At 45.5% G+C, this 25,258-nt stretch overlaps 2 protein-coding genes across 5 annotated transcripts in view; one reads left to right on the top strand and one right to left on the bottom strand.

Moving 5' to 3' along the window:
* Positions 1–16,195: 16,195 nt before the first annotated feature.
* Fzd4 (frizzled class receptor 4) lies at positions 16,196–21,940 on the bottom strand. Its single transcript, NM_008055.4, has 2 exons — positions 21,335–21,940; positions 16,196–19,274 (listed from the first exon to the last, which is right to left on the bottom strand). Exons 1-2 carry the CDS (start codon positions 21,617–21,619, stop codon positions 17,946–17,948), a joined length of 1,614 nt encoding a protein of 537 aa, NP_032081.3. The 5' UTR covers positions 21,620–21,940; the 3' UTR covers positions 16,196–17,945.
* The window catches only part of Tmem135 (transmembrane protein 135), a 264,682-nt gene continuing 261,026 nt past the window's right edge, over positions 21,603–25,258 (top strand). The window contains exon 1 of one of the 4 annotated variants that reach the window (XM_030243016.1): positions 21,603–22,233. In XM_030243016.1, coding sequence (XP_030098876.1) covers positions 21,838–22,233 — 396 coding nt within the window. In that variant the 5' untranslated portion in view covers positions 21,603–21,837. The remainder of the gene's footprint in view (positions 22,234–25,258) is intronic. The other 3 variants (XM_030243018.1, XM_011241911.2, NM_001360746.1) reach the window with 3 other exon arrangements.

Below are 25,258 nucleotides of genomic sequence, written 5' to 3'. Positions count from 1 at the left end.
GCTGCGATGCATCACACTACTTAACCTTGGGGCAAAAAAAAAAAAAAAAAAAGTGGCGAGGTACTGGTTTTTCTAGGGGTAAAGGGCAGTTTTCTGCTGAAAACTGGACTTTCCTCAACCAAAAAAAAAAAAAAAAAAAAAAAAAAAAAGCATCAGTTGTTGGGCTCCAGTCTTGAATTTACTTATTTATTTATTTAGAATAATTAAAGCCTGAAGGGTACACAGCAAAAAGGAAGCAGACTGTCTGTTCCCAAGGCAGTGACTCTAATGATCACTGACACCGGCCACCCAGGGTTCAGGGGAGTTTGCTTGTAGCTGGAAGCAGATAGTAAATGCATGTGGGCTGCTTGCAATCACATGCCTCAGTAAGAGAGGCTTAGAGAAAAGGCTAAGTGGAAATCCATCGGAAGCTCTCTGAATGGCTGGGCACCAACAGTCTCACCCAGTTCAACACTTTTGAGTATATTTTCTCCCAATGTTAATAATTCCACATTTATTTTAATTTCATGGTTATTTTTACCCTCTAAACTCCTTTAAATGAGCAGACAAAGCTACAGCATTTAGTATCCATACCAACTGATACTAAATGTCCTGGTTGTATACTTGGCAATTTAACCTGTGAAAGGACGACATCCTTTCCCAGGACAGGGTCTTAGACTCCTGATCCTTAAACGTTATTCCTCCACTACAGTAGACAGATCCGTGTTCTACTTTTATTCTCTGATGTCTGCTACCTAATGCTTTCCGCTCGTGGGTTGACTTCTACTATGGTGCCTCTTCTTAATACGAGGTAAGACACCAAAAGCAGACATGACCTGAGGCTTTCAGAGGAGCAATGAAAGATGGTGGTGGGTCTCACTGAGTAACCATTTCTAAAGCATCAGGGCAGCCATGTTGACGAAACTGTTCCTGTCACGTCATTATTGCTGTGTTCCTTTGACTGGGCCCTGATGGTCCCCTGATTTCTACTCATTTCACAGCTTGATGTCCCTATTTTACAAATCCCTTCTGTTGTGTTTTCTAAAAAAGAGAGAAGGAAAGAATATGTTTGGTGGAGGCGTGGTATGGTGTGGGGGAAAGGTATGCCTCTGCAGGCCCATGGTGAGGCATCCCTTACCCCTCTGAGGTACCAGCCACACAGTGGTATAGTATAGAATAGAGTTTATTCAGGGAATGGTGAGGTGACTTGATGGAGGAGAGAGAGAGAGAGAGAGAGAGAGAGAGAGAGAGAGAGAGAGAGAAGAGAAGAGAAGAGAAGAGAAGAGAAGAGAAGAGAAGAGAAGAGAAGAGAAGAGAAGTGAAGTAGAGGCCAGCCATGAGACCATGGAGAGAGAAGGGAGGGGAAATGGGGAGAGAGGGGAGCAGGAGGAAGAGGAGAGAGCAAGAGCAAGAGGGCAAGAGAGAGGAGGAAATGAGCAGCCTCTTTTACAGTGAGTCAGGCATACCTGGCTGTTGCCAGGTAACTGTGGGGGCAGAGTCTAGACTAAATGGCAACACGTTCTCTTCTACTCATGCTGTGTAAAAATCTATTTTCATTGCTGAGATTCGAGATGGTATACAGTCCCCGAGCATCTCCTTCCCTGTCTCAAGCCTTCCAAGCAGTGCTCTCAGAAAGCATCTCAGTCACGCGGATCCCAGACATCACTTGGGCGACAAGGGTCTTGTTGGACACCTCAGTGAGAGGAGCATGAAGTATGCTCAAAGTTAGAGCAAGGGAGATGCTAAAATCTGCACCTGACGCAGGGTTGCATTGCATGGCTGAGGATATGCAGTTGCTCCACAGAGGCAGAAGCACTCAAACACCAGGAGTTTAGGTACCCTGCTACCTCACGATAACAACAGCAGGAGGGAGGTATGGCTAAGGGTATGGTGAAAAACAAGACTTAGTGAGGCTAGAGGGCCAGCCCTAGGTCACACAGCACAGAACTCTGTGATTTGAGTACTGGAATTGGAGCCAGGTCTTATTCGTACCTGGGGTTGCCCCTTTCCACTCCAATAAATCTTCTAGGCAATGAAGAGTAAACCATATGCCATTTCTGCCTTCTAGATTTGGATTTCAGCGTTGCATCCTTGATTTGGAATGAATCCACCTGAACCTAATGATGTAACCAGATCACTGGATTATAAATGTTTTTATTTATTTTTAAAACACAAGGTTTAAAAAAAAGAGAGAGCGAGCCCCCCACGCCCACTGCAAGGAGAGCTGGCGTGTCCAAGCCTGTTTTGATTTAAGTGGCATAGACCCAGCCTGAGTGTAAATTTGAGACTGTTTGCTTATGTCACACTCTATTCTTCAAATTACTTTCACATGTCCCAGTTCACTCATTCCCCCCACTTCTGGATGAGAAAACTGAGGCCTGAGACTTAAAACAATGTGTTCATGTTCAAGTGGCAAATGACCAGCAGAGCCAACACTCTCCCCTTCTGCATTCTCGGAGGACAAGGCTCGTGCTAATTAGTGAGGTGACCTGGACTGTGCACTCTGACAATTTCATTTGTCCCTGGGCCGAGTCAGGTAAACATTAGCCCGCTTTTCACTCCTGTGTCACCTCAGTCTTTCTCTATGTGTCTTTGGATTTTTTCCCCTTAATTATTTTGATCCTGTATTCCACTTCACCCTTCATTCCTCCCCTTCCCTTTCCGTGTATTAACCTTTCCCTGTCTTCTCTCCTTTTTTTTTTTTTTTTTTTTTTTTTTTTTTTGCTTTACTCACAAAAACATTTGTCTGTCTCACATAGGGAATAAAAATCATGTGACCGAGTGGCCTTTAAGGTCTTGGAAGCAGGGTATTTTCTTATGGATTTTTTATTGTTTAGGTTGTTTTGTCAGGGTAATGAAAAAAGACTCCCAGGCCCCTTATCTCAGGCCTGCTAGAGGGTGCTTGCAGTTTTGTTTTTCTTTCCAAGCTGGTTCCTTACAAATGCGTGCCGAAGGTCACTCCCAGGTCCCGGAGATAGTGTTGGGTAATCAATCACATGCAACCCAGCAGCATCAGCAGATAATGTCAGAGCTGGAGCAAGAAGCAACAGTGGAAACCGCCCTGGGATTGCACAGGTGATCTGATGGGTTGCTTTTGGTTCTCTAGAAGTTCTTTGAGAGTCAAAAATATCTTCTAGTTCAGTGGTCCTTCCTCCTTTCTGTTTTAGTACTCCAAAACAACAAACAAACAAACAACTGACGACAACAACAACAACAACAACAAAACAAAAACCCAATAAATATCCATCTATAAAAAAGGCTTGAAAACTTCACAGGTAATCTCATCATTGCAATTCTGAGAGCAATATAGACGTGTTTAATAGCTCCCAGGGATGGGTCCGCATGGGGCCCTCAGCAATGATTAATCCTTTCAAAATATAAACAAACAGAACCCCCGAAGGAACTCTGTGTTGCCTTTGCGGAGGGCAAGCTTTGCAAGCTCGATTAAGTCGCGTCAATTCTCCAGGCTTCAGTTTTCTTAACCATAAAATAATGAGCTAGTTTATTTCTTGCACAGTGGTGAGCTCAGCCATGCATGTGTGCTTAGAAGCCAGAGGTCAACCCAAGTGTCTTTCTCCACCTTATTTTTTGAGACAAGATCTCTCCATGAACCTGTAGTTCGCCATCTCTTCTGAATGGTCTTACTTGTAAGTCTTAGGGATCCCATGTGTCTTTGTCTCCCTGCCAGGATTACAGCACATAACCATCTCCTCTCCTGCCATGGGGGGCAGGGAGACGACTTTTACGTGGGTTCTAGGGATTTGAATACAGGTCCTCAGGCTTCTATATTAAGCACTTTGCCTGTCAAGCCATCTCCCTGGACTTAGTTTACTCAAACTAGCCTGAGCTACATAGTGAGACCCTATTCCAACTAACCAACCAACCAACCAACCAACCAATTAATTAATAAGAAAACAACAACTACTTTGTAACTTCTTAAAGTACACTGTCTGACTAACTAACTAGCTAACTAATAACCAACGAACGAACAAAACAACTCCTTTGCGACAGATCTTAAAATAAATACAGTGTGTGACCTCGGGGGCTTTCAAAATGGAATAGAACAAACGGGTGAATTCAAGGGAAAACAATATCATTTAAAATTGTTATTTCATTTCTTTGTTGTGTGTCTGAGTATGTAGGCAGGTGTGCATGCACATGTGTGTACATGCATGCCAGAGAGCACATGTGGCAATCAGGACAACTTGTAGGAGTCAGTTTTCTCCACCTACTCTGTGGATCCCAGGGACCAAACTCAGGTGTCAGTGTTGTTAGCAAGCAAGAGTGAAGATACTCTGTAAAACACAGAAACCTCTCTGGCTAGTTTATTTTTAGGAGTCCTCCAGCCTTAAAAGCTGACATATTTGACTTGTTTGTTCTCATTTGAATTGCTTCTTGCACTAATGTATTTTGTTCCTCGTTGATTGCTTGTTTTAAAATTCCTTTTGTTCTTCTCATCCATAAGCAATTACTGTATCAAATACTGTTCAATTGCCATTGCAGCCATAAAAGTTAGATAACATAGTAACCAGACCACCATATCCAATAAGAACAGCAAGGCTTAGAGAGTTCAACCTATTCAAGTTCATGCAGCTATTAAGTGGCAGAGCCAGTATTCGAACCCCCAAATGTCGATGTCTAAACTCATGCACCTTCTACTACATGGTACTGCTTCAGGTATACGCAGCCATGCTTCTAGATTATGCACTTTACCCATCAGCAACATAATTTGCAAGACCAGGTATAAAATGAAAGTACGAGTCTCTGGGCTGGCAAGACAGCTTAGTAAGTGACACCCTGAATGACTGCCCAAGTCATTCATCCATGAAGCTAAATCTGCCAGTTACAGTGACTTAGTAAATGGTACCTACTGCCAAAGAGGAGACACATCCAAGCAGTGCGTAGGCCTTGACTACAGTGGCAGGCTACTTCAGTGACCAGTTTTGCATGCAGTTTTTCCGATATCCAGTGTGTGTCGCCTGAGTGGGACTTGTGGGCTCTGTATGTGACTTTCCAAGCATACTCCCATTGTTTTATTAGGCAATACTAATATTTCCAGTAAAGGGGTAACTGACAAAATCTGTGTGGTCAAGAGCACTGGCTGCTTTTTCAGAGGACCCAAGTTGGAGTCTCAGTACTAATGTGGTGACTAACAACCACCCTTAACTGCAGTTAGGAGATCTGACGCCCTCTTCTGGCCTCTGCAGGCACTACATGCACCACACACACACACACACACACACACACACACACACACACAGAGGCAAAACACCCATACAATATAAAGTAAAAATAAATGTTTTTTAAAAAGTTCAGACCACACCCTTATCTTTACACTGAGAACCTGAGGATGAGTACTGCAGAACAAATAACTCACGGCAAAAATCCTCTTAAAATAAAAATCTTTTTAAAAAGCATACATGGAGACCTGAAGGTATGCTCTAACAAAGGACAGTGGAATGAAATTTGCTAGACTCTGAGCCTCCCTCTTGCAGCGTGAAAGAGGAGGATAACTCCCAAAGATCCACTGAAGATCAAGTGTAGGTGTCTACTTCAGGTGCTTTACCACTGGTATTTAGTCTTCCAACATCACAGATCTTGTTTATGAAAGATATAGACATCTCACCAGAAATAATGGCCACGTGCATGGGAAAGCTTTGTAAGCAATTCAAGAAGTCTTGAAATGACTCCAGATCTTTATGAACCTGTGTTTGATGGTGAGTTCTATACCTATAGAATGGCCATATTAAAACTAGATAGAAACTTAGAGCTTAGTCCTCAGGGGGTGAAGGCTGAGGTCATTTGGGATAATAAATTGTTATAAATGTTTCAGAAGACCTAGATATCAGACTTCCCACCCTATCATCGGAAGTTGTCACCCCGCAATAGTTTGTTTCTACTTAAACATTGTACCAAGTGGAACAATCTCCTGCTACAAATAGCTGCTGCTTGGGCATCAGTGAAAATTTATGGAGCTTTCAGACAAGCCAGAGTGTCAGCCGATGGAAGGTTCTTGTCTATGGGAACAACCTAGGAGGCAAACACACAGAAACAGTATAAAGTAATTGGACGGACTCTGGGAGGCAATGCAAAGGTGGGCGTCATCAATGTTCTCTGACCTTGGAAAGGTTCCTAGGACAGAACACAGAAACCTGAAGAACGAATCGAAAAGATATGAAGGGATGGAGGTCTTCTGAATGATAATAAATGATAAGTCCATACAGCTGAAAAAAGTGAAACTGTGTGTGCGTGTGTGCGTGTGTGTGTGTGTGTTTGTGTGTGCAGAGCTGAGAGGAGTTGGAGCTGGTTGGGTCACAGGAAGAAGGCATGGGAAATCTGGGAGACAGACGAACAGCCAGACTTCAGACTGTGCACATCACACCACGACGTTGAACTTTTAGGAAGAATGTTACCTCTTGCTGGGCACGATGGCACACAACTTTAATCCCATAACTTGGGAGGCAGAGGCAGGCCGATTTCTGAGTTCGAGGCCAGCTTGGTCTACAAAGTAAGTTCCAGGACAGCCAGGGTGATACAAAGAAACCCTGTCTCGAAAAACCAAAGAATGTTACCTCTTGTGATGCATCGTAGATCCTTTCATGGCCACGGCACAGGAGGTCATCAGATAGCTACCTGCCCTGGATAGTCCTCTATCAGGTGTGGGAGGACTGTAGGTGAATGCATGAGATCCTTTGAGATCCCAATCATCCATTTTCTCAAAACATCAGACACTTCCCATGTAAAGCAGTTCAAAATGGCAGGTGCTGCTCAGGCCTTAAATGTGTCTTGAAGATGCCCATGAGCTGTCTCCAGTAGTGAGGGACTCCTCCCTTCCACTAGCAGACATCTGAGCAGGAAGAGGCCTTCTCAGACTGTTCTCTCTCTCACAGCATCTCCTAAGAGCTTCACAGTTCTCATCCACTCTTAACCTACAGCCAGTCTGGCTCTGAGGAGGAAGCATCATTTTGCATGACAGGAAATGCATTAGGAAAATGTTTGCTCTCACCTTCCTTCTGCATTCTTGGGCCTTAGGGGTACTCAGAAGTGCTCTCAAGGAGTGGGTTTTCTTCCAAGAAAAGTCATAAGCAAACAAACAAAATGCCTGTTTCTGCCCTAAAATTGTTCTACCTTGCATAACCAGTAGGTGTCAGAAGACTCCTATTTTAAAACAAAACAAAAACAAAAGCACTTCATAATTACTGACCTAATGATAACAATTTTCCAGTGTTCGGGTTTCTTAGTTTTTTTGTTTTTTCAATTCCACAAGAGGAAACATTGCAGCTGTGTGTAACCTACCTCTTCAGAAACATCTTTGACTGACAAACTGGTTCTAATTCCTCCGACTACCCACAAATACAATGAGACCTACTAGGGAGGCTGTGGCCGATAGCTTTTTGTTGAAATATCCATGGTAAATTGACATTTTGCAGGAAATTCCATTGCATTTACACTATTTATTTAATAGAAATAATCTCTGCGATTATTTGCATTTATTTCTGAAGTAGGATGTTTTCCCTTCCTTGGAATAGGCTCAGGAAATGAGTGAAGTGTTCAGGAAGTTAGCTAAATGCTGATGTAAACCCAAAAGGAAGATCTGCTGTTGGGGGACGGGGGGCTTACAAAAACAAGAGAGCCTAGAAAATGGGACTCTCATTCATTATGGAAAATGGAATCCAGAATTCTGATTTCAAAGGAAGGGAAAGAGGGATAAATATTTCAGAGGATCTGTCAAGCACCCCAGCTTTTACTGATAGCAGCAGCTGGTGAAGAAACTGTTAAGCAAGAAAATCAAGATAGGCGATGACTGGGACTAAGGCTGCATTAAATGAAGGCTTTAATAGGAAATTGTGTCAACTATTCCAGGAAATAAGTCTGGCAGGAAACTCCCGAGTCCTGAGTTGCTGGTGGGTCCCTGAGCACTCCATAAATGAATAAACATTTTCTTCTACCCTAAGGAATCTGTGCCTTCTACCAACATGGTGTGCCACAGACCCTCGGCCGCACAGGGGAGTCTCATAGCGCAGCGAAACTCATGCCCCCATACACTGTGAGTCAGTGATTCGACCCCTGTGACCTTGCATGCTATTAATCTCTAGTTGGCCATTTTGAGTGTACCGTATCTAATGAGACAGAGGAGTACATTTTAGAAGTAAAGTCTTAGTTCACTGGACAGGGTTGCAAAGGACAAGATTGCATCTTATGTGAAAACTGCTGATCACTGCCCTCTGTGTCCCTCAGCACCTACCTTTCTGCCTTCACAGTTTTTTTAATCCAAGCTCTGCCTTGACTGTTTTCCAGCCCACAGTCTACACAGCAGCAACAGCAAAGCCCAGAAGGCCACCAACATAGACTTTGCTTGCTTTCCACTGACTCCCCAAAGCCAACCTCCAGGCCCTTTCACAACTTGGCCTCATTTGCCCTTCCCTCCCACTCTGAGAATCTCAGACTCCAGTTATGCTGAAAAGACTTGGTGCCCGGTACCTCCCTCCAGGCAACACAGGGTCAAGTTTATTCACACATTTATCATTTTAGCTTGGGTGAAGGCAGGCAGATGGGCGTGTACCCCTTAAACATCTGTAGAACAATCTAACTGGGGTTCTAGAATTGTGGCATGACAGTATTGACAGAAGCAACTTCCAAAGATACCAGGCAGAGTCACCTATAGAAATTCCCTACCAGGCACAGACGTTATAAATCAACATGTATTTGGAAAAGATGTCCAACTGGAGGTACTTATCAGAATCTAATTATTCAACGTCTCTGATGGCACATCGAGGCGGGTTAGTTTTTAGCTTTCATGCTTTACATGCACAATTTAGAGGGTCATTAAGAGGAACAGAGCCAGGCTTCTAAGGGTCACCATGTCTGTTACACTCACCCTTCCCTTTCCCTTCTCTCTTCAAAGTTGTGTGAGAAAAAAAATTGAATGGCGAGATAAGAGCGGCCAAGAAAGGGTTACATGCTGCTGAATACCCAAAAGCCATTCTCTTATCTAAGCTGAAGCAGTTTGGAGGCTGGTGTCAAGAAGAAATAACATCATGGGTACAGTAAACTCCTTGCACCAATTTGAGGGTGGGGTCAAGGAAGATATATGTTCCTCACAGCACCTTGCCAGGACAGTGGCTGGCCCATGGTGGGCACTCACTCAGCATTCCAAAGCAGTGATTTTTTCCAGGTTTAAAGCCTACTAACATAAGCTAAGTTTCTTTTCTGTTCATTCAACTGCGCTTGGGGACTCAAAGTTAGAGTTTATCTCTCATGGTTTGGTTTGGTTTTGAATCACCTCCCTTCTCCATTTCTGGCCTACTCCCGTGTTGAATATGCATCAGACACTCTGCAAATATTTGTTAGGGCAAAGAAGAAATGGCAAGGAACAGAAACCTAGAGTTAGTAACACTGTGTGGTAGGTCTTTATCCTGTAACCCATTTTGAGGCTAGAGAATGTTCTTGAAGGCTAGTGTGCTAGCATCTCCCGAGAGAGTCCTGTCATCCTGGTGGCTCTTGTTACCCGTGATTTTCTTTTGTGAACCTCATGTCACTCAAGTTCCCAAGCCCCTGCCTTTCTTACTTGCTCCTCCCCTCTCCTTTTCTCATTTTGCTCCCTTTTTGCCTCTTTCTTCCTCTATAAGCATACTAGAAACCTGTGTTCTCAGACAGGTGCAACTCTAGGCTGCAGAAGTATGTAGAGAAACACTGTTGGGTGCTCAGAGGCTGCAGGGGGCCTAATCTAGTGAGTGAATGGATGCAGACCATTCCGGATGGCACAGGAAAGCTCCAGAGTTCAAAACAAAGACCAAGACTGATGAAGTGAGAAGGAACAGAGGAAGTGGCAAGCCAGAAGACCAAGGACATCTTCCCAAGACAGAAAAGACAGGAGTTTCATCCCGAAGACAGAACACACATAAGCTAGTTGAAAAGACAGAATAGGCACTTCAGACAAGGGGGGAAACCCACCCATCCGCACATACATGCATACAGGCATACAGCTATAAACGCACAGGCAAGGAGGTGAGGGGGAAATCTCAGTTAACTAGGTCCAGTTTTCCTCTGTGACTTATCACTCCATCACATGGCTCTTACCCTGGCCACTTACAGCCCAGCAAATGGAATGATGCAATCCTCGGGCCTTTCAGGAAATTCAGCTACCCAATCTTTTAATCTCTCATTAGGAAAGTAGCCTGGCCACAAGATTAAGTACATTCTTGGGTGAAAACAGGGCTGGATGTGAGGGAGTCAGAATCTCACACAAGCGCTCAACTGTTCCTTGGCCTGCCTTAACCTGGTTGTCCAGAGAAACTGCAACCTTGGTAGGGTGAGGAACAGAAATGGTTCCAGAAAGCTAGCCTTTGGAGAGAGAAACTTAATCTGTCAGGATTAGTAAACACCAGAGGCAAACACAGCCTTTTCTGCTGTTCCTCTGCCCCCTCCCCCCCCCCCCCACTTCCACTTCCCATCTAGCAGAGATCTATACAGGGAACTAAAGAAACTGGGAGTGACACCTGGTCCAGAGAGACTGCCTGTTGCCAGCAGTGGTGGCTTCCAAAATACACACCCACCTTCCCAAGGCTCTTGTTCTCTGATTCCACCCTCTTTTACATTTGTCATAGCCCATGAAAACCCCATTCCTCCCAGAAGCCCTGTCCCCTGTCTCTTTGTTATTATTCATGTAAAGTTAATGAGTCTTATATTCAATTTGTATGTAACTACAATGTTTAGGCACTGTGGCAAAATTTGTGATCTTTTTCAATTTTATTGCCATTTCCTTCTTTCTTTCCCTCCACCTCCAAACTAAGAATCCCTAGAGGAAGTATTTAAAACTTTCCTCTCAGTGGGGACAGGATTCTTGGTGGGAGGCAGGCCAGCGGAACTCAGGCAACTGATGGGCAATGAAATGTAATTCACTAGGTTCTCATTGTGGGAATGTAGGTCAGAATCCTTTGCCATGACAGGCTGCCGATCAGTCGGCCACGGATCTCATAACCTCAGGATGAAAGAACTTGAAGGAAGAGAGCAGAGCTCTCTAGGAACCTCAGGTGATGGTGAGGTCCATTTTGAAGCAGTTTGGATTAAATCTTTGCAGGGCCAACACATTTGCAGAACATTGGATAGATCCTCCCAATTCTACCAACTCTGCTGCTTTGAGAAGGAAAGCTAAGAAGTTTGAGCCCTTCTCTCAGTGTAGTTTATTTCTGTGCACAGAACCTCCAAAAACAGGAGGCTGAGGCTGACCTCTTTGGTCAAGAGTCAGCTCAACTTTAAAATTATGATCGCATGTGAAGACTAAAAATGGGAAAGGGAAAACTCAGTTCTCAGCACAGAAATGCTGGAAATCCTTAGCCTGCATTCCAGTTAGGGTCTTGGCCTCATGAGCAGAACTCCCACTGGGGGTAGGTGGGTGGGAGATCAGCTAAGTTCATTTTGAACTAGCTGAGTGTCAAGGATCATGGAGTTTACTCTAGAGGTGGCCAGTTTATGGATAAAACTATTTACTGGAGTGATTATGCTTTATAATCCCTAAGAAACAGAAGCTCATAGGCAGGACTCATTATTGAGAAGAATGCCTGCCAGACTTCACATAGTCTCAAAGAACCTTCTACATTAATGAAATTAAAGGATGGAGTTCATTTCAGTTCCCTCAGGTCTCCATAGCAAGTAATCTCTACTGGCAAATCAAAAACAACAGAAACTCATTCTCATATAGGTATAGAAACTAGAAACCTGAAACCAATGATTCCTTCTGGAAGCTTCCAGAAGAATCCCTCAGGACTTTCTCCTCCTTGTTTCAGGAAGCCTCTAGCAAACTTTCCCGTTTCTTTCTTGACCTATAGCTACAGAACTTCAAACTCTTTAAGTATGTGGCACTTCCCTCTGTGCCTGTGTCTAAGTGTATCTCTATTTGACAGACAACAGTTACTGGGTTAAGATGCACCTCCAAGGTAATATGAGCTTCTTTTTATTTAATTGCATCCTACTAAGACTCCCTTTTCCAAATAAGGTGATACTCACAAATATCCAGAATTAGGACTTCAACACATCCTTTGAGGGGACACAATGTAAACCATAGGAATATAAAACGAGACAAAGTCCTAGGTAGAGGAAAAACAGAATCCCAAGTCCTAGACATGAGACCCTCTGGCCATCTGTCTGCCCTACTCTTACCCTCTGAAAGTCTTGGTTTCTCTCTCTGCAATCAACGCTTGCCCTACTTACTCCAAAAACACCCTGGCAATAAAGCAAAGTCGCACACAGTATTTTCTATTGGAAAGTGTTTCTACAAGTGCAAGGGATTAGTATGAACTCGTTCCAGATTGTGTTGACTTTCCCTGAACTGTATAACTACTTAATAAGGGGGTAATGGAATGAGAAGCACAGCCTGACTTACAGGGAAGAGAATTTAAATTACATGCCTCCCTTCATTTGGGTTTGAGATAAAGTTGTAACAGAAATCTGCAGATAAGGAGAGTAATATTACAAAGGCTGTGCAAAGCTTTTTACTCACCCCCAAGAAGGGTGGTGTTCAAATGCAGCTAAAAGGTGGCAAGCACTTAAAGCCAAGCAAGAGGGATGGATGATCTCCACGGTGACATCAGCAGCTGTCCTGTTTTCTGTGTGGTCCATATTACTGGATCTGATGGCAATGTCCTGCTGGTTTGGTTTGGTTTTGCAGTGTTAGGTATCAAGCCCAGTCTCACATGTGCTGGGCAAGCATTCTACTACTGAGCTAGCTACACCTCACCTCCAATGCTCACATAGCTGCCTAGTCCAAAAACTTTTCTGGACAAAGGGATAGAGACCACCCACCTTAGAAAATTAGCCCAAAATGACTCCCCACCCTGGAAGGATAAGATAGACACAAAACAGAAAGAGATTTGGAGCTCCAGCAGCAGTAAGAAATCTGTTTTTAAACTTCAAAAGGAAAGATGAGCACTCTTGGAAATACCAAGGGAGAGAAGGTATCATTGGGGTAACAACTTGAGAACTATAGCTATGTCCAGAGCAACAAGTGATCTCCTTGCTTTTATTGACCTTAGATTGTGGGGGTTTGATGACCCAGGAGAAATCCCACAAGGAGAAAATCAGCATGAGCCAAGGAGCTTTTCTCAATTTGCCAAACCAACTGACCCCTCTCTTTCTCAGTGCTGGGCATGTATGCTTCCCATATACCTTCAAAAACACACCAATGCACACACCAGTTAATAAACAAAACTTTATTTTCCTTTAATACAAAAATTAAATAGCAAGTTTTTTTTAATACAGTGATAAATTAGAAATTTACAGTACAGACATCAATGCAGACACACTTTTGTACATCCTTTAAAGGGGGATCTATTTCCTTGGAAATTCAGTGATTTGTTCAGAGAATGTATAGCAGGGGTTTGCCTGGTACCTCTACATTGTCATCTCAATATCCCCAGGTTGCCTTCTGGTTTCTGGAACTAGTGAGAGGCATGAGGATCCAAGAAAAAGGCAGAGAGCAAGTAGGTTAACTGCTGCACAAAACAGCTCTACCTGTATTTTATCTTCTTGCAGGCTGGGAATATTATTTTAGTTCATCTTTCTCATGAAGAACCAAGGGGCCGCATCCTGAGGCCTTCTATAGCCTCACACCATCTCTGTGAGGTAGAAGAAACTCAGAAGTGTCTGGGTGTCCCACTATGGAAGCTCTAGAAACCAACTTACCTCTCCCCACAGCCACAGTCAAGTCAAGGCCTCAGCCTGTTCAACTCCCTTTGTTGGGCAGAGCTGCTGTCACCCTGTTTCAGCTTTTTGGGATGACACTGATCATTAGCTGAACACCCTGGGAGATCCGGCAGGCACAAGTGCAGTGAGGGTGTTGTTCATTCAGGATTCTAAACAAACTCTTTACCAACTGCTTGGGGGACTACAAGGAACTGAGCTGAGCGCTGCATAGAAGGGAAATAAGGCAAATGAAAAGCAAACACAAGTGAGGATGACGAGAGCAAGTGTGATTTTTTTTTTTTAGGAGAAGAAACATATCAGGGTGGGGTGGCAAATGATATACTTCCTCTTGGTACTGTGTGCCATTGTTGCACAGGCTGCACGGTGAAAGGCAGGAACAGAGCACTCTCTCCGGGAGCCAGCGGAACAAGATCTATTACTTGGGGCTTCCGTATCTGATCATTTGTAGGAGCAAAATGCTCTCGCAGGAGTTCCAAGATCTTTGACCTTGGCATGAAGGGTAAATGATAACCTGGGTCCTTTGACAGACATACTGCAAATTCAGACAGGGACTGTGAAGTCAAGTACAATAAGAAGACAGAGACCATTGTCCAAGTCCTGGGGCTCATCATGACTGGCAGGGACAGAAACTCTCTCCATTGCCCTCTGTCTCAGGATGGAATTTACACATTAAGCACTCCCTGCCAAAGTCTGTTCCTTCTTGGTTCCCCTTCTTAACTGCCACTATGGGACCCTTAGCAGATACATCACAGGGGTGAGACCTCTTTCAATTGTGCATGTTCTTTGAGGACTAAAGATGTCAACTTCATCACAGTGTCCCATGGCCCAACTTTGCACTCAATACCAAAGTCACTAAATTCTGTGCGTGCAGGGCTGAGTACACAGCTGGAAGAGTTAAATAGAACCACAGATCAGAACCTGGTAACGATAAGTCTCTGGTTCTAGCTTTAGGGATACAAAGGTTAGGGTACAAGTAAAAGAATGACAGAAAGGGAACTCTTAGGAAACAGTGTCACCTGTCCCTTGTTTCAGGCCTCTGGGCACCAAGCCAGCTAAGCAGCCATCTCAGCAACCAGGAAATGGGTCACCATAAAGGAAGAAAGATATGATCAGCTGAGTAGCTCAGCCAGTGGCTCTGGCCACTTCTACACTACGCAGTTCCTCTGCCCTATGGTTCGGCTTTTATGATGCAAGACCAAGGAGTTTGTCAAAGAGGAGGTTATACAGAGGTGTCCTTAGTTGTGCTTAGTAGAATATCTGGAGCTTGAGGACTTTTCTTGAAAATTCCAATCACATGTACTTATTCCAGATATCAGAGGAAGGGAAACAAACCTCACTTTCCCCTCAGCATGCTGCTGTCCTCAAATATGTCTGTGGGAGTACCATGGAACAACCCAAATCCTGACCCTGCCACTTCCAAAGCCACAGTAGATGCTGGAGCAGGTCCTTGGGGGTCTACTCTCTGTTTTCCTAGGGAGTTTATATGGAGATTGTCATGAACCAAAGCTGGTGCTTTCTGTCATTAATTTAGAAGGCATCATAGGAGAGGCTGAGACCTAGGAAGAGATTTGTGGGAGTGATGCGAAGAAGTGATACTGATGCTTAATGGGCATCGCTAAGGGACTCCTCAGCCGTCAAGTTCGTTTCCTGGAAACTGGAATCACTCTCCCCCATCTGAGATAGGAAAGGAAAGACCAGACAACTCTGTGTTGTTGCTAAGACTATTAAGCCAGTCTGAACTGCCAGGCCCCTTCGCTCAAACATAACTTCCCCTAAAAAGGCAAATTGCCTGGGAAGATAGAAAAATTGTCAGTACACTAGCTCTAGGATCCAGAATGCAGGTGGCTGGTTTCACCCAAAGGGTTGTGGTTGCCAAGGTTATTGTTGATACATGCTCAGCACCTACTGCTCTCTCTTTGGAGGTTGCAGTCTTGGACCTACAATCACTGAAGCATTACAAAGAGAAGTGCATTACAAAGTCTGCACAGCAAAGCTAGTCAGCTACTACTGCCTTGCTTTTCATCCCTTTCCTGTGCCAGAGTCACTGCACAACTCCCAAGACACCATAGCAGAGCGTGAGTAAGGGCAGAATCTGCCCTTGGGTGCACACTCCAGGGCCCTGGACAGCTATGGGAACTGTCTGTAAGCAGTGCAGGGCGTGTCCATTTCGCCTTTCATAGGCAGCTCATTCAGGAGTTAAATTGGCCCTTCCATGGATCAGTTCTCCTGCTCCTGGAGCCTTATGCCCTAGTCCAGTCTAGGTACTCAGGCTGCATAAATCACCAGGGGCCACCCAGGTCCACGGAGGTCTCTATCTCACCAGCCCCAAGCCTCTCATTTCCAAACACACGACAGGCCTATAGCATCTTGATATCAGATATCTACAGAACTTGCAAAAACAAAAGCTGTGGGGAGAAAATATAGTCAGAAACAAAGCTCAAACTGAGAGAGAGAGAGAGAGAGAGAGAGAGAGAGAGAGAGAGAGAGAGAGAGAGACCCAGTTTTTAAAATTTATATTTCCAGAATTTGAACACCTATTTGCCTATTTGGGATTTGGAATCCATGAAATGTTTCTCCACAAAGTAGGATTGGACAAAACATTAAGGGCTCTCTTACTAAAAGCATGAATCAATAAATAACTGAAGTTGCTGAAGCAGACAGGCATGAAATACAAGGAGAGCAACCTGTGACATGTACAATGTTTTGTCCCAGAGATCTGGTGATTAAAAGGCCTAAGGCAGGTTAAGAAAAAGGCCAGTCACAATTTTAAAAGAACTTCAACTTTTGATAGGTTGCTAGCGGGTACCCCCCTTGTGAGGGACTTAAAGCATAAATTTTAAAGGCTTTGGATACCCCAGCAAAGGCAATTAAGACTCGTGCTGTTAGACTTTGCAGCTCATTTCACTCCGTCTACACCATATCCCCTGCTAACCAATCCAGCCTCTGGCCAGCATTCTGGAGGTTCATTAGGCATCATATAAATACTCCAGGCCACACTGCCTCCAGTGAAATCTTATAAGAACCTTTGTCCATTACTAAGGAACAATTATGCACCACGTATTTGGATCTGCTGTCCTTAGTTGCCTTTGCAAAGCTGAATAAGTCTCCATTGTGGCAAGTAGACCAAACTCCGATAACATTCTTATGCTACAGGGGGGAAAGGCACTATCACACTAAGAATGCAAGTTGACCACAGTTTTAAAGTCAATTGAGTATACTATGTCATGGTCCAAGAATGTGCTTTTAATTGTAATTGACACACACAAATTACACAGTTAATCTGTGTGAATGCAAAGTTGCCAAGAAATTTAACATTTCAGTTCTTCCAGACTGGCGTCTGCCTAGATGCAATCACACAAACTAAAATATTTTAAGTCCCAATTGCTTAACATTGCTTAATGCAATAGGTCTCTAGGGTCGGTAAGGTAAGTCAACTTAGCAAATCTCATTTTTCTCTGAATTAAGTGATTGTCAGAAAGTGAATCACCTTCCCTTTTCCTCTCATTAGGCATGCTGCAGTGCAAAAAAAAAAAATCCTATAAAAATAACCTTTTTTTTTTTTGAGTCATTAGTTTAAAGTGAAGAAAACAGGGGCTGCCTAGAATTAGGGATGTTGAAATTTCAGGAGAGAGAAATCCACTGGATACCTTACGTGTGTTAGTACAGTACTTTTGTTTGCTCAAACAATTCTGTTTTACGACAAAGGCACTGAAGGATTTTGACACCACCTCTTGGGAGTGCGCTACAGAGTTCTAAACAGCAGACAGTGTAGGCCAGAAGATGTTTATGTTAGACCAGCCAAACTATAAAACTCTGCAACACGTCTCCCAACCCAGCATTTCCAGTGTTTATAGATCACTTTGCTATCTGCAAGACCTAGTTACTATTTAAAATTTAAAAGGGTTTTAAAAATTAATCTTTCTCCTTGCATGTTATCAACTCACAGTTGAAATCCCACCCAGTAGGAGCAAACACTATCACCCTGGGCTTCAGGAATCTAGGCGGGACCTCCACGGACTCCAAGCTGTGACCTGCTAAAGTGATCAACATTTTGATTTTTCACAGCTTTGAAAACCTCTAACTGGCTTTTCCATTTTGGACCATTCCAAAGTCTGCAGTGAAGCCATTGGTCTTCTGATGCTGAGTTGGGTGAGTGGTGGTGGGCTGACGTGGGTGTGTGTGGGCTGAAGTGTTTCTAAGTTTGTTCAAACTGAGATTCCCTGCATCACTTCCTTCACAATGAGGAACGAGGAAGCCGGCTAGTCTTATACCACAGTCTCGTTGCCTTTTCCTGGCTTCACCCAACCATTCCCCCTCTTCTCTCTCTTTACCTTCCCAGAATTCACCAATCGGTTAGAACACTTTTGCCACGTGTGAAGAGTTTTGGCAGACCAAATCCACATGCCTGAAGTGATGCCCACGAGCAAAGACATAAAAATTTTCAACATTTCAACTGCCATGTTTGAGTCATCTGCAGAATATCGAAAGAGTGCCCAGTTTGAGATTTCATAGAAATAACAGGCAATCACACAGGTTGCAGGAACCGTGTACAGTACTGAGAAGACCCCGATCTTGACCATTAGCCTTTCCAACTTGTCTGTCTTTGTCCCGTCTTTTTGAAGATTGGACCGGATTTTGAATAAGGCCACCAAACCCGCCGCAATGAACAGCGTTCCAATCACCAAATACGTAAAGAGAGGAGCCACCACAAAGCCAGTGAGGGCATCTAGATTTTGGTTCCCAACATAGCACAAGCCAGTCAGTTCATCGGCATCCACTAGTCTCATAATCAAGATGACAATGGTTTTCACTGCGGGAATAGCCCAGGCTGCGATGTGGAAATAAGAACTGTGCATTTCAATGGCTTCATGACCCCACTTGAGTCCGGCTGCCAAAAACCAAGTGAGTGTCAGAATAACCCACCAAATGGAGCTGGCCATTCCAAAAAAGTACATCAGCAAGAAAATTATTGCACATCCTGTGTTCTTAAGTCCTTCTTGGATGAGAACGGGCTCTGCCGCCTCTTCAAAATCACAGGATATCCTTTCCCGGCCTACAGTCAGCCGAACAATATAAGCAATGCTATAAATATTATAGCACATACTGAGAAATATGATGGGGCGCTCAGGGTAAGAAAACCTGGATGAATCAATCAGGAAGGTCAGCACGGTGAAGGTGGTGGAGATGAAGCAGAGGCTGGCCCACACAGCCATCCAAATATCCGTGAACTCCTTAGCTGAGCGGCTGTACAAGCCAGCATCGTAGCCACACTTGAGAACACAGTTCAGGCTCCTCTTCACCCAGATGTACTGATCAGAATTGCTTCCCACGGAGTGGCACTCTTCCCCGGGCTGGATGGGAGTCTTGTGGGGCAAGGGAACCTCTTCATCACCTGGTCCTTCCATGCACATGTGGTTGTGGTCGTTCTGGGGCGGGAACTTGCTGCAGTTCAGGGTGTCGGGCCAGGCAAACCCAAATTCTCTCAGGACTGGTTCACAGCGTCTCTTGACTGAAAGGCACATGCCACCGCACGGGCCGATGGGGATGTTGATCTTCTCTGTGCACATTGGCACATAAACCGAACAAAGGAAGAACTGGAAAAGTCATGACAAGAACAAAGAAAACAATGAGTGGGGTCTGACCAAAAGCACAGAGCTGAGCGAATGCTTCCAGGCAGTGTACGTATCTACTTTTAAGCCAGCCTACTGGGAATATGTCTGTTTACTCTGACCTCCGACGCTGCTGCCTAATAATCCATCACTTTTACACAGTTTCCTTAGTTGGGATCCAGTGTTCCTTTTCACAGGAACATAAATGAGGAAATAACTAAAATGTGTCTGAAGAATTACATAATCTTTTTTCACACAACCCTTACAAAAATAAACTTTTAAAAAGTGACTTCCAATAGCTCTCTCCTTCTACCTACCATTTGAGAGACCTAAAGAGTCTAATAAAGTGACTTGGTCACTTAGGTGATGGATGCTTGACTATTATCCTTATTTCTCTGTCGCTTTAAAATATAGATCCTGTGACCATTTTATTATCCCCTAATTTACATTTTAATTTTAAAAAGTCAACCCTGAATTTAAACAGAAAATGTACTAATTTGAGACTCTTGGATCCAAAGAGGAAATATAGGTTGGGGGGGGGGGTCTTTGGTCTTCAGGGATTTGTTTGGCTAGCAATTCCTCAATGATTAATAATGAAGCACAATAGGAAGATGTAAATGTTAACTCCCTGAAACTGCAATAGCAGCAGGGGAGAGTCCAGTTGCTGTCCTCAATTCCTCCAGCATTGATAAACAGTCTCCTTGGCTCCTTACAGATGTTGTCTATGAAGTCTAGAGTTACAAGTAACTATTTTCCAGCATGTAAAGGGATCCAGTCTTGTCTTTCAAAACAACTTGGCTGCCTCCCCAGGATACATGTAATTAAAAATATATATCCCTGCAAAAGCTGTTTCTCCAACCAACTTGCCACTGATGTCAACCGTGTGCTGTTTCCAGGCTAAGAGTGAGAGGATCATTTCCTAAGCTTTTATAACTTAGTTTGGAAGCCCTGAAACCTCTACAGGGATATTTCTCCAGCAACAGGTCTAATCCCAACCATCTTCCCCAAACCACAACTCAGCTTTTACAGCGACCGATGTAAAAACCCAAGCCTGTAAATAAACCGTATGTCTGTTTCTTATCTCGCTACAGCCAGAACTATAGATTTCTTAAGGTTTCAACCTGGACAACTCTAACCTCCATTTTTTTTTCTTTTTTATTAATAAAAGCCACTCAGCCTCACCAACCAAAACATGGAGAGTGTTAAGTTTTTAAAACTTCATTCCAATCTACTTTCCATTGAAGTTAGCTGTATAAGAGAAATTATAACTATGTTATATATGCAAATTACTTTTCACTTATTATTGTAGGAAGAACTTCTATATCATTACACATTACCAAAGTTTTAACATCTTAATGACTGTTAAGAAAAGGAGGGAAAAAAAGAAAAGGAAAAAAGAAGTTTTCAAATATGCACACTACCTTCCTGGAGCCTTTTCAGTCCTTCCAAAAATTAAACCTGCCTCCAACGTTAAGGACAAGAAAGAACTCGGGCCAACCTAACCACTCTTTCCTGTATGACCTCTAAAAAGTGCAGGACGACGGCGGGGCATTCTGCAGAAAACAGACAGCGATGTTTTATTTGGTAACCTACACCCAAAAATACAGGCAAAAGGGAGGTCGATGAGCGACCTGGAAGGGCGAAGTTCTGTCTCCTTATCACTCCTTCCAAGATTTAGGTGCAACCCGCTGCCCTGCCAGGACTCGCCCACCAAGCAGCGGCTGCCGGAATCCTTGGCAAAGATAGCCCTCAACTCCACTGGGGTTAGGGGCTTGGCCAGACATGGGCAGGGGAGAAAAACGGAAGGGCGGGGTGTAAGAATAGGTTCTTTCGCGGGCCAGATGACTTACACAACGTTTTGGCTTCCAGTCTCCAAGAGGGACAGAAAAGTGGGGGGTGGGGTGCGGGTTGGAAATCACTTTCTCAGGAGTTGTACCCTCAAGTTAGGAAGGGACCAGGAGGCTCGATCTGTCAGGGATTCCAAGGAAGGAGTTTGGGAGTCTCTGTCTACCGAGTCCTCCGGGGATGGGGGTAGGGGCACCCACCTGCAGCTGGCTGGAGCAGCCGTACTGGATGAGCGGCGTGAAAGTTGTCAGCTGCAGCTCGGCGTCTGTCTGCAGCTCGTGTCCCACTAAGTTGGGCATCTTGGTCACGTTGTAGCCGAGGTTCTGGCACATGGCGATGCGGATGGGGTCGCAGCGCCGCTCCTCCTCGTCCCCGAACCCCAGTGTCGGCCGCAGGAGCAGGAGGAACTGCAGCAGCAGCCCCAGCCTGAGCCCGACGCCTCCAGGCGCCCCCCGGCTGCTCGGCCCTGTGCCCGGCCAGGCCATGGCCAGAGCTGCGGGCAGCAGCGGCAGAGGCTGATCTAGCAGACACCCCCAGTTTGCACAGGGGCGCCGGTGGCCGCGCTGCTCCCAACTCCGGATAGGGAATGCGGTAAGGCGCCAAGGGCGACAAGGGGGCAGCAGTCGCCTCTCCAGCAGTTGTACGAGAATGTGCGGGATATCAGACGTCCGGAGCCCGGGCCGAGGGATGGACTGCTAGGGTCATGGCTGCAGGCGGCGATCCCAGAACTCGGCGCCGGCCGAGTCCGGCTTTTCGGCGAAGCCCGCCTGCACTCTACGCCGCGCTGTTCTCACCGCCCCAGCGCTCTGTGGCGCTGGAGGTTCGCAGGGCGGGGGCGGGGCGGGACGGACAACGCGACTGTCCAATGAAAGCCCCCCCTGGTCAGAGGGGGCGGGAAGGGGCGGGGCTCCTCTCCTGCTGTAAGGGTCAGGCCCCCGCCCGCGGCTTGATCCTCTCTCCCTTGCTCGCTCCAGAGGCGCCCCGCCCCGCTTGGCTTCCCGGCGCTCGGCGTCCTCCCACCCGGATCCATTGCACGCTGTGGCCAGGCGGCGATGGAGCCCCGTGGCTCCTGCCCAGCCAACCTGCTCTTCTCTTTCAGGTGAGACGTGCTCCCACATCTATGCCCCTTTCACGTCCTTCCCCTTACAGCTGTCACCTCCGGCCCCGTGGCCACCTCTGTATCAAGCAAAATAATGAACACAAAGAACACGGTATTTGGGGTTTACACAGATTGTGGCTTTAAATCCTGGCTGTGTGACCTTGAGCAAATTGCCCAACCTCTCCGCGTCAGGTTCCTCATCCGTAAAGTGACTTGGGAGGATTAGCGATAAAGCCTGAAAGGCTTAGAGCTGGTGCCTGGTACAGTTCGCAGAAAATTTCACCTCTAGCCAGTGGGGCTGGCGCCCGCCCCCCGGCCCCGCCCCGCACTCGGCGCGACCTGCGCCGGGAGCAGCCGGTCTGCAGTCGCCGTGGGGGAGGCGCTCCGGAGCAACAGAGCAGCCGATGGGCTCGCGCTCCGATTTCCTCACCGTACGAAATGAAATTCCACAGGGGGATTCGAAAGGAAATGAGGCCGGGACGCTCCGTGCTTCTCGGCCCGCCGCCCTTCCTGTCTCGGGGACACGGTTTCTAAATAAGGTTGGGAGGGTAAGAGCGCGGGAGGGAAGAGGCTTGACCTGTGCACTCGAAGCGAGGAAGGCGCACAAGCCCCAAGGACGCCCCTTCCCAGACCCGGGACACCCTTCCCCTGCATCCTGCACTTTTTTCGTTCCCATTCTTGCTCTCCGTGGCACTCTGGGGGTCGGCAGATGTTCCCACCCGTGTTCCAATCCAGCTTCTCTCTTCTTCACCCACAAAGAAAGGACTCTGTATTGGGTCCACCCTCTCTCTGCTTCCCATTTGGCCAGTGGAACTCTCAGCAGGTGATTTCCCAAACCATGTACTTGTTACTTGCTGAGACTAAAAGGAGCCTCCAACTGGCCACGCAGTAGGCCAGTTTCTGAGTGAAGTCCATCCATGCTCTCCTGTCACATAGCGGTTCTCAGTACCGGAGTAGTGTAGATCATCTAGCACAGTGACCGATGAATAATGCTCTATAATAACTCGGCTGCCACTTTTTGTTTATATCTGGGACAGATCGTGAAATGTAGATCGTAAGACTACCCCTTGCTTATCAGTCTCGTGCTAAATTCTGAGGATACTGGTAATAAGTAAAGGGATTCCTCCCCTCTCCTTCAGTTCTGTTTGCCTAAGCCCCTGCCTGTGTTTTTCTGAGTTCTTTGTGCCTTCCCATTTCAGTTGGTCTTCTGGCACACAGCTGAGGTAAGGTATAAATTGGAAGGATACATGCACTCAAATTTTATAGCTTTAGCTTTCTTATTCTTGACTGGCCCTGGTTGAGGGTAAAGAATGGAATCGGCTGTTTTGTGTATTTGCCTCTGTGCTTGGAACTGGCATATAGAAGCTCCATCTTCTCCAGTCACTGTCATAATCTGGTAAAGAATGTTTTGGCCCTTTAAGTAGACTGGGGAACTGAGGCTAAACCAAAGCAATAGTTAGCAATGATAGGACCCACCAAATCAGAGCCCAACCTTTTTGAAGCTGGAGGGCAAGATTCCAGGAGTTGAGGACCAGGTTGAGTCCTCTGTATACTGGTGGCACTGGCTTACAGGATTGCATAAATAATCAGATGAAGAAAGCAGTGACCTATTCATTGTTTGAGAGGAACAAATTAGATGAATAGATTAAATTGATACGTGATCCCCATTCTCTAGGATCACATAGGAGACAAACAGAACAAACACACTGGGCATAGTAAGCCACAGAGAGCCATGAGCAAATTGGAGGTGGAGGTAGCTGAGTTTGGAGAGCTACTCAAAGAGATGACCTGCAAGACTGTGAGCTACTTTACAGAGTGGGTTAGGAGTGCAGCTGGAGCATCGCCTAGGGCAGGGTGGCAGGGTGGCAGGGTGTGTGTGTGGTTTATGAAACAGTGAACTTCCTGAAGTCAAGGAGGACGATGGGTCTGTTACAGAGTGCCTGGCAAATAGGCAGGACATGGTTGGTGCTGGCTGAAGGGGCACTATTATCAAATCAGTAACAGACTTCATAAGAAACCCTATTCTGCACCAGCGTTCCATGACTTACACTCATTGTATTTAATTATTAACAACCATCTGAGAAAGGTCAAACAGTCTGACCAAGGTGCCTCACTATGTAGCAGAGAAGGACTCACTTGCCCATTTGCTCTAGTCTAAACTCTGTGCCCATGTTCCTGTTCTCAAAGAGGAAAGCACTCAGTTCTCAGCCTCGTCTACCACTGAGGATGACCTTTTCTAAGGGGGGGGGGTCCTGACCTCTTTTCCCAGGCTTGGAATCTCCGCTTAAGCATGTCTGAAGCAACGCGTCTCCTCTGAGAACACATGAAGAAGCCCCCTTTCCATCAGACGCTCTTCCTGTCAACAGCTTTTCTTTCTAGCCAGGGAACTCATCACAGGTATTTTCCAAAAAAAAAAAAAAAAAAAAAAAAGAAAGCCAGGGGAATCACATTTCAGTCTGAATGTGGAGAGAAAACAAAGAGCAGGACTTCAAGCTAAGTCTGAATGGCCCCCTGGCCTCCTTCTCATGGAGTTGTTCACACGGTCCATAACCTCCTCTGGTATCAAATACAGTGTGCTTGTCTTTGTTACAGAAAATACTTCTCTGAGGGATTCGAGCAGAGAGCTATCGCCCTGTGACAGGCACAGTGTGTCTGAGAGGAAAAGATAGACGTGCAAGACAAGAGCCTTCAATTACCCTAAAGTACAGGTCACCAGCCCCTAGTGGCTCTGTCCCAAGTGCAGGGCAATTCCCTTGGTCCAGCCTTCTAGTTTTTAGGATGCAAACCCCTTTGGAACCGCAACAAACATGACTTCTGTGGGTGGCTGGGCAGTTGGAGGGCTCAGTATTTGCAACCAAATGAGAGGCTGGGATGCTGTGAACTCCTGTGATGTGTTCCGTTTTCAACCTGCCATTTCTGCGCTGATATATTTGTGTAATGGTGCCTGAGTTAAAAGCTCCATTTGGAGGCCAGCAGTTAAGCTAAAAAGAAAAAAAAATCTACCACCTAAGGGGCTGGGTGCAGT

Source organism: Mus musculus, chromosome 7 (assembly GCF_000001635.26).
Source record: "Mus musculus strain C57BL/6J chromosome 7, GRCm38.p6 C57BL/6J".
Taxonomy (NCBI): Eukaryota; Metazoa; Chordata; class Mammalia; order Rodentia; family Muridae; genus Mus; species Mus musculus.
The sequence above is the reverse complement of the archived record's forward strand: the minus strand, read 5'-3'. Positions and strand labels throughout refer to the sequence as shown.